General features: G+C 52.7%; 2 protein-coding genes across 2 annotated transcripts; one reads left to right on the top strand and one right to left on the bottom strand.

Annotated features, from left to right (window-relative positions):
* Window positions 1-944: 944 nt before the first annotated feature.
* On the top strand, window positions 945-3550 carry CH63R_09988 (SET domain-containing protein; the record flags this gene model as incomplete). The annotated part of the gene is made up of 3 exons (XM_018304962.1): window positions 945-2151; window positions 2201-2580; window positions 2636-3550. 3 exons carry the CDS (start codon window positions 945-947, stop codon window positions 3548-3550), a joined length of 2502 nt encoding a protein of 833 aa, XP_018154386.1.
* Window positions 3551-7875: 4325 nt separating this feature from the next.
* Window positions 7876-8172, bottom strand: CH63R_09987 (uncharacterized protein; the record flags this gene model as incomplete). The annotated part of the gene is made up of 2 exons (XM_018304961.1): window positions 7876-7992; window positions 8047-8172. The coding sequence occupies 2 exons, from the start codon at window positions 8170-8172 to the stop codon at window positions 7876-7878; spliced, it is 243 nt and encodes an 80-aa protein (XP_018154385.1).
* Between the last annotated feature and the right edge of the window lie 5968 nt (window positions 8173-14140).

Below are 14140 nucleotides of genomic sequence, written 5' to 3'. Positions count from 1 at the left end.
ATCAGGTCGACAGAACAAGCGAGCAATACCGTCAATCTACGGATACTACGGGGGGTTCAACCACGTCGACTTGATCCATCAAATCAATCAATTCCGTCGCGTCCCCACTCGCCGCGCTCTGTCCTCAACTCAACTCAACACGACACGACACTCGGCAACGGAACGGAACTTTCCCCAAGCCATCATCCATTCTGCTGTCTCCTGTGCCCGGATCTTCTCGTCTCACACGCACTCACCCGGTGTCTCTTGCGTCTCACCCGTCCATCTCACCTCGCTTCCTTCACCGAACTTCTCATATTTGCACCCTGCCGTTATATTACTACTTACCTCGCAAACGTCTTCTACCCATCTATCCACCTTGTCACTCCCAAGCGCACTCTCACCGGAAAATGATCTGCGCCTATTGACGGAAGACGAAGAAGAAGAAGCAGAAGAAGCAGAAGAAGAAAAAACCAACCAGCCACAGATTTCCTCATTCTACAAGCAAACGACCGTTCGCCTTGGGTAATCAATCGATATTGACCCTTTTTTGACTTTTTCCACCAAACCATTTCTTCGGGTTTCCCTTGTCCCCCTTTTCCCTCCGCTTTCCACGCGTCTGCGCTTTGCTGCAGCACACAAGAGCAGAGGTACCTTGCATACCAAAACTCCCTCGGGGGATACTTTTTACCTGGTTGCCACTCAATGCCCGGCCAGTAAGCTAAGAGCCCAAATCTGCGTGCCTGGGGGAACCGTTTCCGCACACACCCTGGTCCGCGGTCTAATCCCTCTCGCTTTTCGTGTCTGGAACTTCTCTGGACCTCCCACCCCAACTTTCTTACCACCTCACACCCACGCGCAACCCGTCCTGGAACGCGTCGCATTTCGACCCTACCGATTCTCAGACGCTCGACGGACCATCGAAAAGTTCAAAGTCGCGTCGAGACTGGGTATTTTCACCCAATATGTCTCTCTTTCCCAGCGAGAGCGGCATGTCCGCTGCCGCTACCGACTGTTCTTCCAACATCGCGTCTTCGAGCTCGACACCCCCTACCAGCATTTCTGACATCGCCAGCCAGGCCTCGGATGGTCCCAAGCTAGACGATGTTCCCGTCATTCTCGAATCCGAAGCCCAAATCGAAACCCACACCCGTATCGAAACCCGTATTGAAGCCCAGATCGAGGCCCACATCGAAATCCCTGATGCCATCGCCGCCGAATCAGCACGCGAAACACCACCGGAACCTCAGTCCGAAGGACGACCTCGCCGATCATGCTCTGGGAAGCAAACGTACAATCTGTCACAACTGAGCGGCACAGCAAACCGCGGCAAACGACGCGCCAAGGGCGACGACGTCGCAGACCGGCGCAGGACCATTTCGGGCGCGACACCCATTAGACCTGGCCTCAATGCCGACACCAATGCTGACGATGTCGCGCGCGTTGCCGGCAACCTCGTCCGTGACGGCATTGACGCGTTGAACCTTCAATGGTCCATCGGAGACCTGAAGACCCCGCGCCCGAAGAAGACAAAGATGGAAAAGGCAGATACCTCTCGCATCACCCGCCATACGGCGCGTCTCATCGGCACGCCTGTTGAGAACCTTGCGACCAAGGTGTCTAACCTCGGAAAAAGGAGCCGTAAGACTTTCGAAAAGAGCATGGCCAAGGTTCCCCGCGAGCTGCTCCGCCTCCGGGACACGAAGGAATTCGCCGGCATTGACGATAAGCCCGTTATAAGAACGGTCTGGTCTAACGGAAAGCTCGTAATATTGGACGAGAATGGCAACATCCCTGCACCGCCGTCCAAGAAGGCCAAATCAGAGCCGCTCGAGACTAAGAAGGAGGAAGCAGAGGAGAAGCCCGAGCAAGCTACTGAAGCGCAGGCCAAAAAGACAAGGCGAAACAAGAAGTACCTCGATCGCGGACTGTATGCCGGTCAAGCGACCCCTTCGGATCTGACTAAGGGTCTTTCAGCCGCTGAGCAAAAGAAGCTCGCGCAGACCCCGGAGCTGAAGAACTATGGCCGTTCCAACAAGGCCCTGCCGTTGCCCATGTTCAACGGATTGCGACTGCTTCTGAGCGGCCGCGACTTCAAGCTGCCGTTCGATGTCTGCAATCCTCTGCCGCCGGGCCAGCCGAAGCCTGACGAGTTCCGGAAGCTCACCAAGAGTTGGATTCCCAACCCCCTACTTGCTGTTCCTTGCTAACATGGCCATAGATCGCTTTATTGGAGAGTCGCATTCTTTATGGAAGAAGACGCCACACTTCCTTGACCAGTCCAAGTGCGTTTGCAAGGTCGAAGACGGTTGCGGTGAGGACTGCCAGAACCGAATCATGCTGTACGAGTGCGACGACAAGAACTGCAACGTAGGCCGGGAGCATTGCACAAACCGCGCGTTCGCCGATCTCCAGGACAGGAGAGTAGGGGGTGGCAAATACCGCGTCGGCGTCGAGGTAATCAAGACGCCTGATCGTGGCTACGGCATCCGCGCCAACAGATGCTTCGAATCCAATCAGATCATCATGGAGTACACGGGTGAGATCATCACGGACGAGGAGTGCTCCGAACGCATGGAAAACAAGTACAAGAACAACAAGGTAGGCGGGGACTCGCTGGCTTCTATTCTGATGAGTAACGCTAACGCAGCGTCAGTGCTACTACCTTATGAGCTTCGACCAGAATATGATCATCGACGCTACTAAGGGTAGTATTGCCCGTTTCGTGAACCACTCGTGTGCCCCCAACTGCCGGATGATTAAATGGATCGTATCCGGTCAGCCAAGGATGGCACTCTTCGCGGGAGACAAGCCCATCATGACGGGCGAGGAGCTCACTTACGACTACAACTTTAGTCCTTTCAGTGACGAAAACGTCCAGACTTGCCTCTGCGGCGCGCCGAACTGTCGAGGGATATTGGGGCCGAAGCCTCAGGAAGTCAAACAGCCCAAGCCTCCCAAGTCGACTCTCAAGGCCGTCGTCAAAAGCGCTGTCAAGGCTAGTAAGCGCAAGATTGAGACGTTGGTCGGCAACGACGGTGACAACGACGGCTCGGCAAAGAAGCGCAAGATCAAGGCCGCCAAGGGAGTGCGACAGTCACTCTCTTCGACCAGCCTTCTCACCAAGGCGGCCGCCGCCAAGGGCGCGGCGACGGTTAAGAGACGTGTGTCGGCCATGGCAATTCTGAGCAGCACGAGCAAGACGAAGACGAACACGCCTGCCAAGGCCACCAAGGCGACTGCGAAGAAATCCACGCCAAACAAGATATATACTGCGCCCCACCCCGCGCGCAAGGCCACGGCAGTCCGTAAGTCGGGCTCTGGCAAGGTGCTCAAAACATACGGGAAGGGATCGCCCAAGACGACGAGCCGGGCACCGAGCATGACCATTGTAGCTGCGGGAGCAGAGGACGACGATGATGCGGCGCCGAAGAAGATGTCCAAGCTCCACCGGAGCTTGAGCAAGGCGTCGCGCAACGCACTGGAGGAGCTTTCCATGGGGTCCACCATTCGGCTTGTGAGCCCCGAGCTCGTGAATCCCGAGGCCACCATCACGGCCCGACAAGATTAGGAGTGAGAGGAGACGTGGGCCACGCTGCATGAGGCACTGTATCATTCGTGCCCATCCATTATAATTGAATCTTGACGTCAACAAACGAGGGCGGTCTGGATGTAAGGCGTTCGCAAGGTGTTTTCGGTCATTCAACAGGCGAAATGGAGGCATTGTACACTACGGGATGGAGGGGCATCATCGTACACGGGCGAACGAACGAAGAGGTGATGACAGGAGTGGTGGAATGCGGAGATGGATGTTTGAGCCCTGGCGACCGTCGGTATTCTTCCGAACAGGAAGTCAGGCAGTCGGACAATTTTTACCTTTTATCTTTTTTTATCTGTTTTATCTCCTTAGCAGATTTTGCTGTAGACGGTCGACGGAACCGAAACTTGCCGCCATTGCAAGGTCTAACCATATTTTCCCACCGTCGTCCTCGTGGTGGTTAGCACTAGCTACTGGGCGGGCATATTACTCCTTGTACCGCCATCATTCGCTTTCGGATCATGGCAGGATGCGAGCCACCCGAATACACACAAAGTACATGTTTAATGATGAAGTCATGATATGCCACGGGATGGTGCGAGTTCCCCTTGATCTAGTGTCGGGCGGCGGGGACTGTGAGGCTGTAAGCAGACCGCAACGGCGGAGACTGAGTCCCATGAGTGAGTTAGATGGCTGACTCTTGGGGGGCGGCAACGTCAAGGGCGCCGAGGCGACGATTGGATGCTGAGAAAGGGAACTTGAGCTAATGACCTTACCGAATGTTCGACAAGAACATGGTCTTTCTCTGCTCGGCGTAAGCGAGGCACAGGAAAGAGGTGGCTGTGCGCATTAGGAAAAGGTAAAGTGACCCGCTGGATCTGAGAAGGAAGAGGAGTTGGAGGAGGAGGGGTGAGGAGCTTCAGTCGAGCACCTCACGTACCTTAGGATTTTTTGGGCAAGCGGAATATTAAATACTAGAGATATAGAAACATTATTGCACTGCATGTATCTAGGGGAAGGCACGCATTTTCGATCCTTTGCACCTTCCGGCCTCTGTACCTTTTCCCGGCGTTCGTCATTCCTTGTCTCATTGTGAGTACATTTCTCACCTCTTCCTCCTCTTATCCTGGCTGGCTTGGAATGATTTGTGGTCGCCCAGCTTTTGGCCCAGGAAGTTGAGGCGGGCGGGGGGGGGGTTGTGGCTGTTGAAAGTCGAAAGGTGGGGCCCGCTGGGTTTGGGGGCACCGTCGGGCAACGGCGCCTCAGAGTGGAGTTTCCGATCAAATGGCTGCCGATTCACGCCTGTCAACGTCCACTGTCAGAAGAAGTTGGCGGCTCTTGCCATCGCTAGCCCTACTGGCTGCGTGGCCCTGCAAACTCCCTCCCTCTCCCCACCCTCTCCCCCCCTCTCTATTTCTCTTGCGATTGTCGCACTTGCCTCGCCTCGCCTCTCAGCCGAAGGAGACATGCGGCTCAAAACTCACCAGCCAGCCAATAGCAACCGCCCTTTCTGAGCACCCATAATCGGTAAACGTCCAACGTCCATCCCCTCCTTCTCCTTCTCCTTTTCATCTCCAACGCTATTATTCTCCTCCCGGCCGTGATGACCAGGGCGCCCCCTCGGAGCGGGTCAATTTAGCGCGGCTAAAATCTGTAAGTAAGGCGTCTCTAGTCTCCTCTCGGGTGGAGCCAATGCGCCGTTGTCCGCGACCCAGGTGAGAGCACACCGGCGGCGCCAAAGTGGGGCACTCCGTCGTCATCCCGAGCTCTCGGAGCTTCATCGCTCACAACACAACAACACACTTCCTTTTGGGGACGAGGCGACCGCCGCTAAGGGGCACCAGCCACACATCCGCAGTCTACTATCTTAGATCTTTCAATCACCAGGAAGACGAAACAGAAAGGAGGGGGGGGGTCGTAATTTGTTCTAATTGGGAGGGCTCCTATCTATGGGTGGTTTCTAACTCTACGATGTATGACGCGCGACGGGTTCCAGTGATAGAGGGAGGGGGGTATCTCTTGTTGCTTCTTGTAATGATTGGGTTATTGATGCGGCGATGGGCTGTGAGGCATCCAGTGGGAGTCTATTCCTCCTCTTTCTCATCTATTCTTCTTCCTGTGATCATACTTGTGGACTTGGTTGATTCGATGCTTTTTTTGTTAATAGCGAGCCGGGACGGGCTTGTTGGCCGCCAATGAATGCGCGGCAGTCTGGTAAATGACGAATTAGCGAACCGTTCGTCCCTCTGGATCAGGGTGTTACCACTGCGGGACTCACCTAATGGTCGACGCGCACTTGAATCTCCTGGACTGTGCACTGATGGCATCTTCTCTTCTGACAGTAGGGGCAATACTCGTCAAGGCTGTAGTTGTTCGGCCCGTTACCGCATTTGTGCTAAATGGTGGAAAGAGTGCGTTAGTCAAGATCTGGGAGGTGCTTGGAGGCCCTTGAACTCACACAGAACCACACCACCTTCGTCCTGGTTCTCGGGGCATGGGCGCGTGGCATGTTTGCGGGTTTTCGAGGTGCTTCGAAGATGTAAGTGTCGAATGCGTTGGAGGAGGATTGGTGTGCCGAGTGCGTTCGGAGTCTCCGAGTTGCTGATGAGATTGTTGTTTGTTGTTCTTGAAGCTGGCGGACCACCTTACTGTCTTATAAGTTTCGACGATGCCTCACAGTGTCATCATACAGCTCATCGAGAAGAGCACAATTGCGCCCATCTTTTGATGCGAATATTCGGTGACCCAGGGAGCGAATGCTTGCTTTCCGTAATTTCGTTCACTGTTTGATGAGGCTAGAGGGGGGCTTGGTCCAAAGTGGCATTGCCTCATCGGTGAGGAAAAGTCCAGGTTCGCCCTAACTCCACCTCATTCTTACAATCAGTCATAGTCCAAAATCGACCTCACTAACGAGAACGCCCCGTCATGTTCTCATCCTTGTTCCGAGTTGCCTTATTTTTATTTTATTTTTTTATTGTTTCCAAGACGGAAACCTCGCTACTTGAGCTGACTTACAATACTAGGGGCGCATAAGGGAGCACAATCTCGGTGACGAGGGTGAACGTTCCGCCTTTTTCATGAATACCAATCACCACCAGGACTTGATTCCATCTGGATGAATGCCTATCATCCACTCTGGTCATCAGCCAAGTTATCAGGCTATTAAAAATAAAAATAAAATCCGAGAAAAAAAAAAGCCTCGGTCATCATGTCGAGTTACGTTACGACCAGTTCCTCACTTTCACCCTGAAAGGCAAAGCAAAAAGATTGAACTAGATGTTGTCAGCCACCAATTGCGGTTCACGAAAGGTCCTGAATTTAGTTGGAAAGAGTATTCAACCGTCCCAACCATCCTCATTGAATATATTAACATTCCCCGGTGTCTACGTATCACAAGGATACCCGGCATTGCGGATAACTCTGCTCGCTACATGGCTTTTTCTGGTAGATGACCAGGAATCCCGTGAGTGTCACATGCTTCCCCATGAATATCCTATTCCCTCAATCTATCTCCTTCCGTGCATCCCCTCTTATTTCGTCCTGCTGTGGAGACATAGCTTCTTGAGGTTCAAGTAAAGACTTACAATCACCGAGAGCGAGGGAGAGGTGATGATGGTGAGTTTGATGCCGCCGTCGAGTAATTCGCCGACTTGAACCCGAGATAAGGGCCCAAGACCATTGCGTCGCACTCGCCTAACAGTTACCGAAGGCGGTAACTTGCTTCATCGTGCAGCTCGTCGGCGGCCCGCTGTTGCACTTTGACTAGTTCGAAATAAGAGGGGTTTCCGATCCAGTCAGAGAGAGGTGGCTTTCAGTCTCCAGTTTTGTGAAAGGAACCAGGTGGCATTCAGCAGCACCAGCCACGAGTTGGGTTTTCTAGGGGGAGAGAGCGGTAAAGAGACAATTGATGAGACTTGGCTCTCAATTCTACCGGGTGCCATGTCCAGGGATAGTTCTGTCTAACCTATTCCGTCTAACATATTCTGTCCAGTTCCTGACTATACAAACGAGAGAAATCGCAACTGCTTGGTTGGGTGTCTAACTGATACTCGCGATCCATGCTAAAGCCCGTCCAGCGGCCAGCCTCTTCCCTTCTTCCCCCTCCTCATCCTCCTCCTCATCCTCCTCCTCATCTTCCTCCTCATCCTCTTTCTCTTACTCCCATCTTCTACCTCAGCGGGGACCGCGGTGTAGATGCCACCCTGTCTCGGACAACCATCCTCGTGAAGGAGTCTCTAGATGATTGTCTTAGAAAGAACGGCGGTCACGAGATGCACAAGAGTTTGGTCTACACAGTAGCCAGTCTGAATATCTCGCCAATGGGCCCGAGACTCCGGGCTTGTTGAGAACAAACAAACTTATTGTCCAGGGTTCTGCTCAATAACGGTCGTCGTGCAATCGTAGCAGCGTTGATGTCCGCAGTTGGCGCAATGCCCGTCAGTGTAGGGGTTTAATGGTCCGTAGTGGCAAGCGTCCTGGAAACGGCTCGGTCAGCATAAGGAGGCCAGGGGGGCAGGAGGTTCACTGACACAATACCAAACGTTGACGTAGATGGGAGCCCTCTTGCTGCCAGACTTGGACTTGCTGCTGGAGGACTTGCCGTGAGAGGAGCTGCCGTGGCCCTTGGAGCTAGATGACTTCTGGTGGGAGCCCATGGTTGCGATCTGGGGGTTGGTTGAAGATATTGGGGTAAATCTAGAAGTACTCGTGAGAGATGAAATACTTTTGTCTTCCTTTGAGTCTCTTGTAAGATGTTTACAGGGATGAGAGTGGTTATGATGTGGATAGGTTGATTTATCGAGCTGAAGACGGGTTCTGCTGCTCCTTTTAAGTCCTCGGATCCCCATCGTTCATTGTCTTGGGTCTACCGTAGAGCGAAGCTCGCATGAGTGAGCGTCCAATATTTCTCTCCATGTGAAAGAGAAAAAATCGGTGAGAAACAAGCGAGTGGTTGCTTGCTGGATGGAGTTCTCTCTCTGAGGCGAAAGGCTTGGGCGAGCATCGCCCCTTTCGGTGACATTGCTCTTCCTCACACCCCAATCATCAGAGGCCCCATAACCAGTGTGCGCCTGTCATTTTTCTAGTCGTCGAATTTATGATTGCCTCGTCGCTCACAAAAAAAAGAATCACGCGTTTATTTACTTTTACATTGAGATCACTTCCATTACAGCCCATTCTGCTAGGTCCTTTTGTTTTCTCAAATAGGGCGTGCAAGAAAGGGGCGTGGTCGCCCGGTGGTGGGGGGGCTTGCCCTTCGCATGCTTCCCAAGTCGTCGGGAAACGTACTTCCTCCAGAAAGTCTCAGAGTCTTAGGTTTCCTATGTCATGCACGGATGAGGCAGAGCAGGCGAACCACTACGCGTTATGCCCACCCCCGAGGAGGCCACGCGAGGGACCAAGCCATGCAATGCTGAGGCCCAGTCGCACTACCGAGGTGTTCTTGCGGTCGCCCTAATTACGCAAGGTACCAGGCAAGGTCCTTTTGCCTCGTGGGTATCTTGGCCTGACAAGATTCGCTGCAACTGCAGGCCCCCACGCATCTGCGTTGGAATTGCAGCCCTCAAGACGTCAGCGCCTTTGATACCACCCTTCGCCATAGCCCGTTTCCCTTTTGGCACAAAGTCCTGGTGTTGATGGAGATAGCCAACGGGACACTGTAGGGCATGAAAAGTCACTCCTCGACGCATGCAATGTGCTTCGCCGTGACCGAAGTTGTACATGTTTCTAACGACGTGCGTAGACGAGGTCATGATGAGTTCCTCGAGTGCGAACGAATCATGCAATGCTGCATCGGCTCTTGTCGGTGACTGGAAAACTTACACGGACGCCCTAGTGTTGGCTTTTGAGGTTTGTGAGGAGATGTGACTGTGCCTCGCAGATGGAAATGGCGTTTGAGGTGCGGAACTATGCTTAGCCACCTTTCTCGCAGGGAACAAGCGCCTTCTGTGACTTCGGTGGCATACTTTCGGTGCACACAGACAAATCGTACTTTGCAACCTATCGAATAGGTTGCAAGGGCTTCAAGGCAGACTTGACGGGGACAATGCTCCATGGGAACTGCAGGATACATGGACTGTGATTGTCATTCTTAGGGTCTGCTCGTTGTTAGGATAGGAAAAAGCCCAGAGGAAGCATGGGAAGAACTGCCTCAAACGACCCAGCTTGGGACTTTGGAAGGGCTCGAAGTGTCGTTTACGCCATATTCGCGAGGTGAAAGATGACACTGGGAGCTGTGTTAGGACCACATTCAGTCGCTCACTTACACGACGTAAGAGAATCAAACTTAACTCTGACCGAGTATGAACACATATTTCTGAAAGTCACAGTCACTCGTGGATTGATAGGAGTACCAGCGTTACAGAAGAAACAGCGAATCAGTCATGTCGCAGGAGAATATCGTGGGACCTCTAGTCTATCGAGCAAACGACCCCTTGCCTTGTAACCTCTCATACAAAAAGAAAACAAGCAGAAGCGACAGTTGAGGACCCTCCCCCCCTTCCCGAACGCCATGTCGTTCTTCTTCAGTAGTGGCCTCCCCCAACCCTGTCCCGTGGCTTACACGGGACATCAAAAAAGCCAAACAGCTAATATAGATCAATGAAAAGAAACAGATAACGGTCGACGCGCGAGAACGAATCTGAACGGCCAACGCCTTCTCATTCGTACTCTTTTAACTTTAGCTTGGAAATCCAATGGCTCTCATTTTGGGCCCTCCCCACAATGGGTTGTTGTTGGACTCAATGTCGAGGGTTTATGGGTCAGAGTTATTTGCAATCAGCCGCCCTTAACCCTGACCTTCTGAGTGACGCAGTTATCGCAGCGGTGATGGTAGTAGCAGGACGGGCAGCTGTCGACCCTTGTGGTCATACCCGAGTCACCACATTGGCACTACTCGTTGTCAGTCACCGGCCCAAGGCAACTGTGGCGCTGTAGAAACTCACGCAGGTCCAGACCTTGACAGTGCTGGAAGATCTGGAAGGCATTGTAAACGGTGGAAGTGTCTTGAGAGTAGCGAGGAAGATTGAAAAGAAAATCTCAAAAGCTTTGAGTTGAACTAGACAAGCTGGAGGCTAAAGTATGCAGGGAGTGATGCTGAACCTGATGATGGCATACTAATCGAGTGCAGGACGTTTCTCTCTCTTCGTGTTCTATACTCAAACAGCCGGGACCAGAACCCCTTCATAAGCCTTCATATACCCCCTGCAAACGAGGACAATGCCAATGTTCAACTGTAGAAGTGAAATTGCTATCTAACAAGACCAAGAGCCCCGCAACAACAGCCACTAGGCGATTTTGTACATGAAGCCTCAGGCGGAGTCGCCGAACGACACGGATGAGGCTAACATGGCCGAGTCTCCGGCAGACCATATGAGTTAACTTCCTAGCTTATTAGAAAAGCGTCCTGCTTGCCTCGACAAGGTTTACGAGGGCAACCGACGAAACAAAACATCCCGCGCCGTTGATCGCCAAATCCGCCTCTGGGTAGAACGCCTCTCCTCACGCCCATTAGGGTGCAACCCTTGCTTCGCTGGGGTGTGTGCGGAAACGCCTCATATCCCGGGGTCTTCGCAAGCGACGTTCCGGTGAATTCAGGCAGATGTGAGGGCGACAGGTCTTTGCAACAGTCAGCCTAGACATGACGGCAACAGACGTGACCCACGAGGGATGAGGGCACAGCTCTAGATGACTCCCTGTCTTGCGCCAAAAGTACGGAGCAGGGCGGCCGAACAGGACTTTGGGGTGATGAAAGGAGGCATGAAGTACCGTAGTCATCCTTCGATGTTGGCTGGTGTGCTCTGCAGCGTACTTTTGGCGGCTCTGCGCTTGGCAACGGTTGTGCAGAAAGACCGGGAGAAGCAAGAGGCAGGGGGGGGCACGCAGCCCAACGCCCTGAAACTGGCTGACCTCACCGGGCAATCAGGCAGCTACTCCAATTCGCGAGGCATGTTCGTAGGCTGAATTCCAAAGCAAGGAGACTTTGAGCAGAGCCGCATCTCAGGTATGAACTATGTTCTCGACTCAGGTAGTTTCACCCTTTTCCCGAGGGTTGTCTGACTTGGGAGTCACACTGCTGTACCAACTGGCCAACCCTTCCACCCAAGCTTGGGTGGCAGTCTCGTCGACCCCACGGCTGCATGCACGTCTAAGCCATGTAAGCGTAGGTCACTGCTAAGAACAACCGTCACATAATCGCTCTTGGCTGGGGCGGTCCGATAGTTGAGCGTCCCTCAGTCGTAGGCAGCAGAGTTGAGGCCCTAGTTCTTCTTGTGAGGAATCAAGAAGGGAGGAAGAGAAGGCTGCAGGTGTCCAATGTATGATTGCGTAATCGTGCATGGTGATGCGCGCGGCCAAATGCAGCCTCGGTGTTATTGATACTACCAGCACGTGATGGTCTCAGTGATGTTCGGTGTCAATCGGCCAACAAATCCGTCCAAATCGAAGGTATCGCGGAGTGCTCAGTGGAGACAGATTCTGGTTGTTGAACTGGTACATTGCCTCGAGTGCTGAAACTGAGCACCTAGATAATGCAACAGCAAGTCCTTGAATGATGACGCGAATGTAATCTGTTCCCGTTGGTCGGGACGAACGATTAGAGCGTTGAAGAGAGAAAAATATAACCAGCCGACTCTGACTCTGACTCGTGAGACTTACTTTACTTCGCATGTGGTTGTTCCTTCATCGTAGACGTTGTTGGGAGTTGGACAGGTCCTCAGTATAACTGACTGATTTACGATCGACGATCGACGGTTAGGAGTTGATGTAATGGACGATGGTTGTGATTCAAGTAACGATTAATGAGAACCAGAGTCCAGAAGTAATCGAGAGACGGTCGACAGCTGATGACCAACAGCCGGCACTCCATTGTAAGCAGGGATAGGCGAGTATCAACCATCGATGGTCCAAGGTAAGTATTCAGAGCAGTCAATTGACATGGAAGATGAAGCCGTGTTGTAAGTTGTTGGGTGGCTTTTTCTGTAGTCAAAGGCGTCACAACAGTCTGTGACGTTCCAAGCTCAGCTGTTGTCGTTCGAGGTGGGTATCGTCCACAACGATGGCAGACTGTCAGGAAGAAGAAGGGATCTGGGGTAATGAGTTGGTCAAATACTCGGGATAGTATGCGGCTCTGTTGCTCCCATGGCCACAGCAAGGTAATTATGGTGAACCTCAGGCTAGATGTAGATGCCTAGGTAGCAAGAGAAATCCCGACGGCCCAATCCTACCTCATACAAAGTGACTCTTTTCTTGAGCCTCAGGGCAGGGGTGTCGCTTCCCTGACCTTGTCGGTCCCGAATGTCGGCCTGTTGACCGTCTCACACAGCCTTGTTTTTAGTCGTTGAGTTCTTAAATGAGAAATTGTGAGGCTCAACAAGCAAGTTCAGACGCGGCTGAAGGTAGAACATGTGAGGATGGTGTGATTGTGATTGGCCTCCAGTGCTATGTCGTTTGGAGGTGGCAAGGTTTGACTGGACAGCAGGCTCTGCGAATCCCGACAACGTCGGATTGCGTTCACAATGTATGCCAGAAGTTGTATCCAGTAGAAATTCTGTGCTCTGTCAGAGAATAGATCTTGGTGGGATTCGACGAAGGAGAGCTCCTGAAACAGGCTCGATAGGTATTGAGCATGTAGGTCTGCCCCAGAAGAGTATGGAGTCGGCCTGTGTTGCTATGAAAAAGACGCAACGGCACACTGCTGATGCGACAGCTTGTTTGCCCAGCACAACTGGGAAGAGTCGCAATCCTCCTTTGTTCACACCTGCCTACAAAGAAACCATAGAGAGAAAGGCGGAGGTATTTGCAGTTTACCTCGCATCCGCTATGAGCCCTGCAGCTTGCCGGACGATCTTGATGCCGTCTTACTCTGTATATCCGAGAACAGGCCTGCCGCGCAAGATAGTCTGAGCCATACCAAGACCCATCAAAACATGTCAGGTAGTTTCTGGACTCGCGTGATCAAATGCGGGCGTAGCGGCCTACCATTTCGGGCGGCGGGTGCTGACGAGACCAAGTACTAACCTCAGCCACCCCTTTTCAGGTTCTAGGTGAAATTGACAGAACCTATTGAACCGAGGAGTCTTAAACGGAAAACGGAGCACCCGAGGAGTTGGATCACATTGGCGAAGCCTCTTTGCGTCGGAACAGCTGAAGCGCCAGTCCCATGAAAGTCCCAGTTGAAGTCTCAGCTTGGCGCTGCCGAGTGTGCCGAATGAAAAAGGACAGGGGCTGTTGCGCATCTCTAACGCGCGCCTAAATCGGCCAAGTCGGACCTTGTCGCTTGAAGAAGGGATGGGGTTTGGTTCCCTGCTCTGATAGATGGACCGTTTCCGGGCTCCGGGAGCCGGCCCGATAGTTCGGAATGATACACGTAGTTGATGAGCGGAGCGCCGGAGACGAAGGTTCGACGGGAATGGCCTGGATTTGTTCCGATAAAGAAGAGACAGTGTCTTCCGCAAACCCGGGGTCACAAAAGACGTCAATTTGCCGTTGGACGAGTGTGGGGAGGTATGAGTCTGGAAGACAAAGAGGAGATATGGATGGTTACCTGGGTACATAAGAGGGCTGTAGGGCTGATGTCGAATTTGACCCGCTTGCAGGTTTGATCTACCGGCTATTTTCTAGGTAAGG

Source organism: Colletotrichum higginsianum, assembly GCF_001672515.1.
Source record: "Colletotrichum higginsianum IMI 349063 chromosome 7 map unlocalized unitig_7, whole genome shotgun sequence".
NCBI classification, from domain to species: domain Eukaryota; kingdom Fungi; phylum Ascomycota; class Sordariomycetes; order Glomerellales; family Glomerellaceae; genus Colletotrichum; species Colletotrichum higginsianum.
The sequence above is the reverse complement of the archived record's forward strand: the minus strand, read 5'-3'. Positions and strand labels throughout refer to the sequence as shown.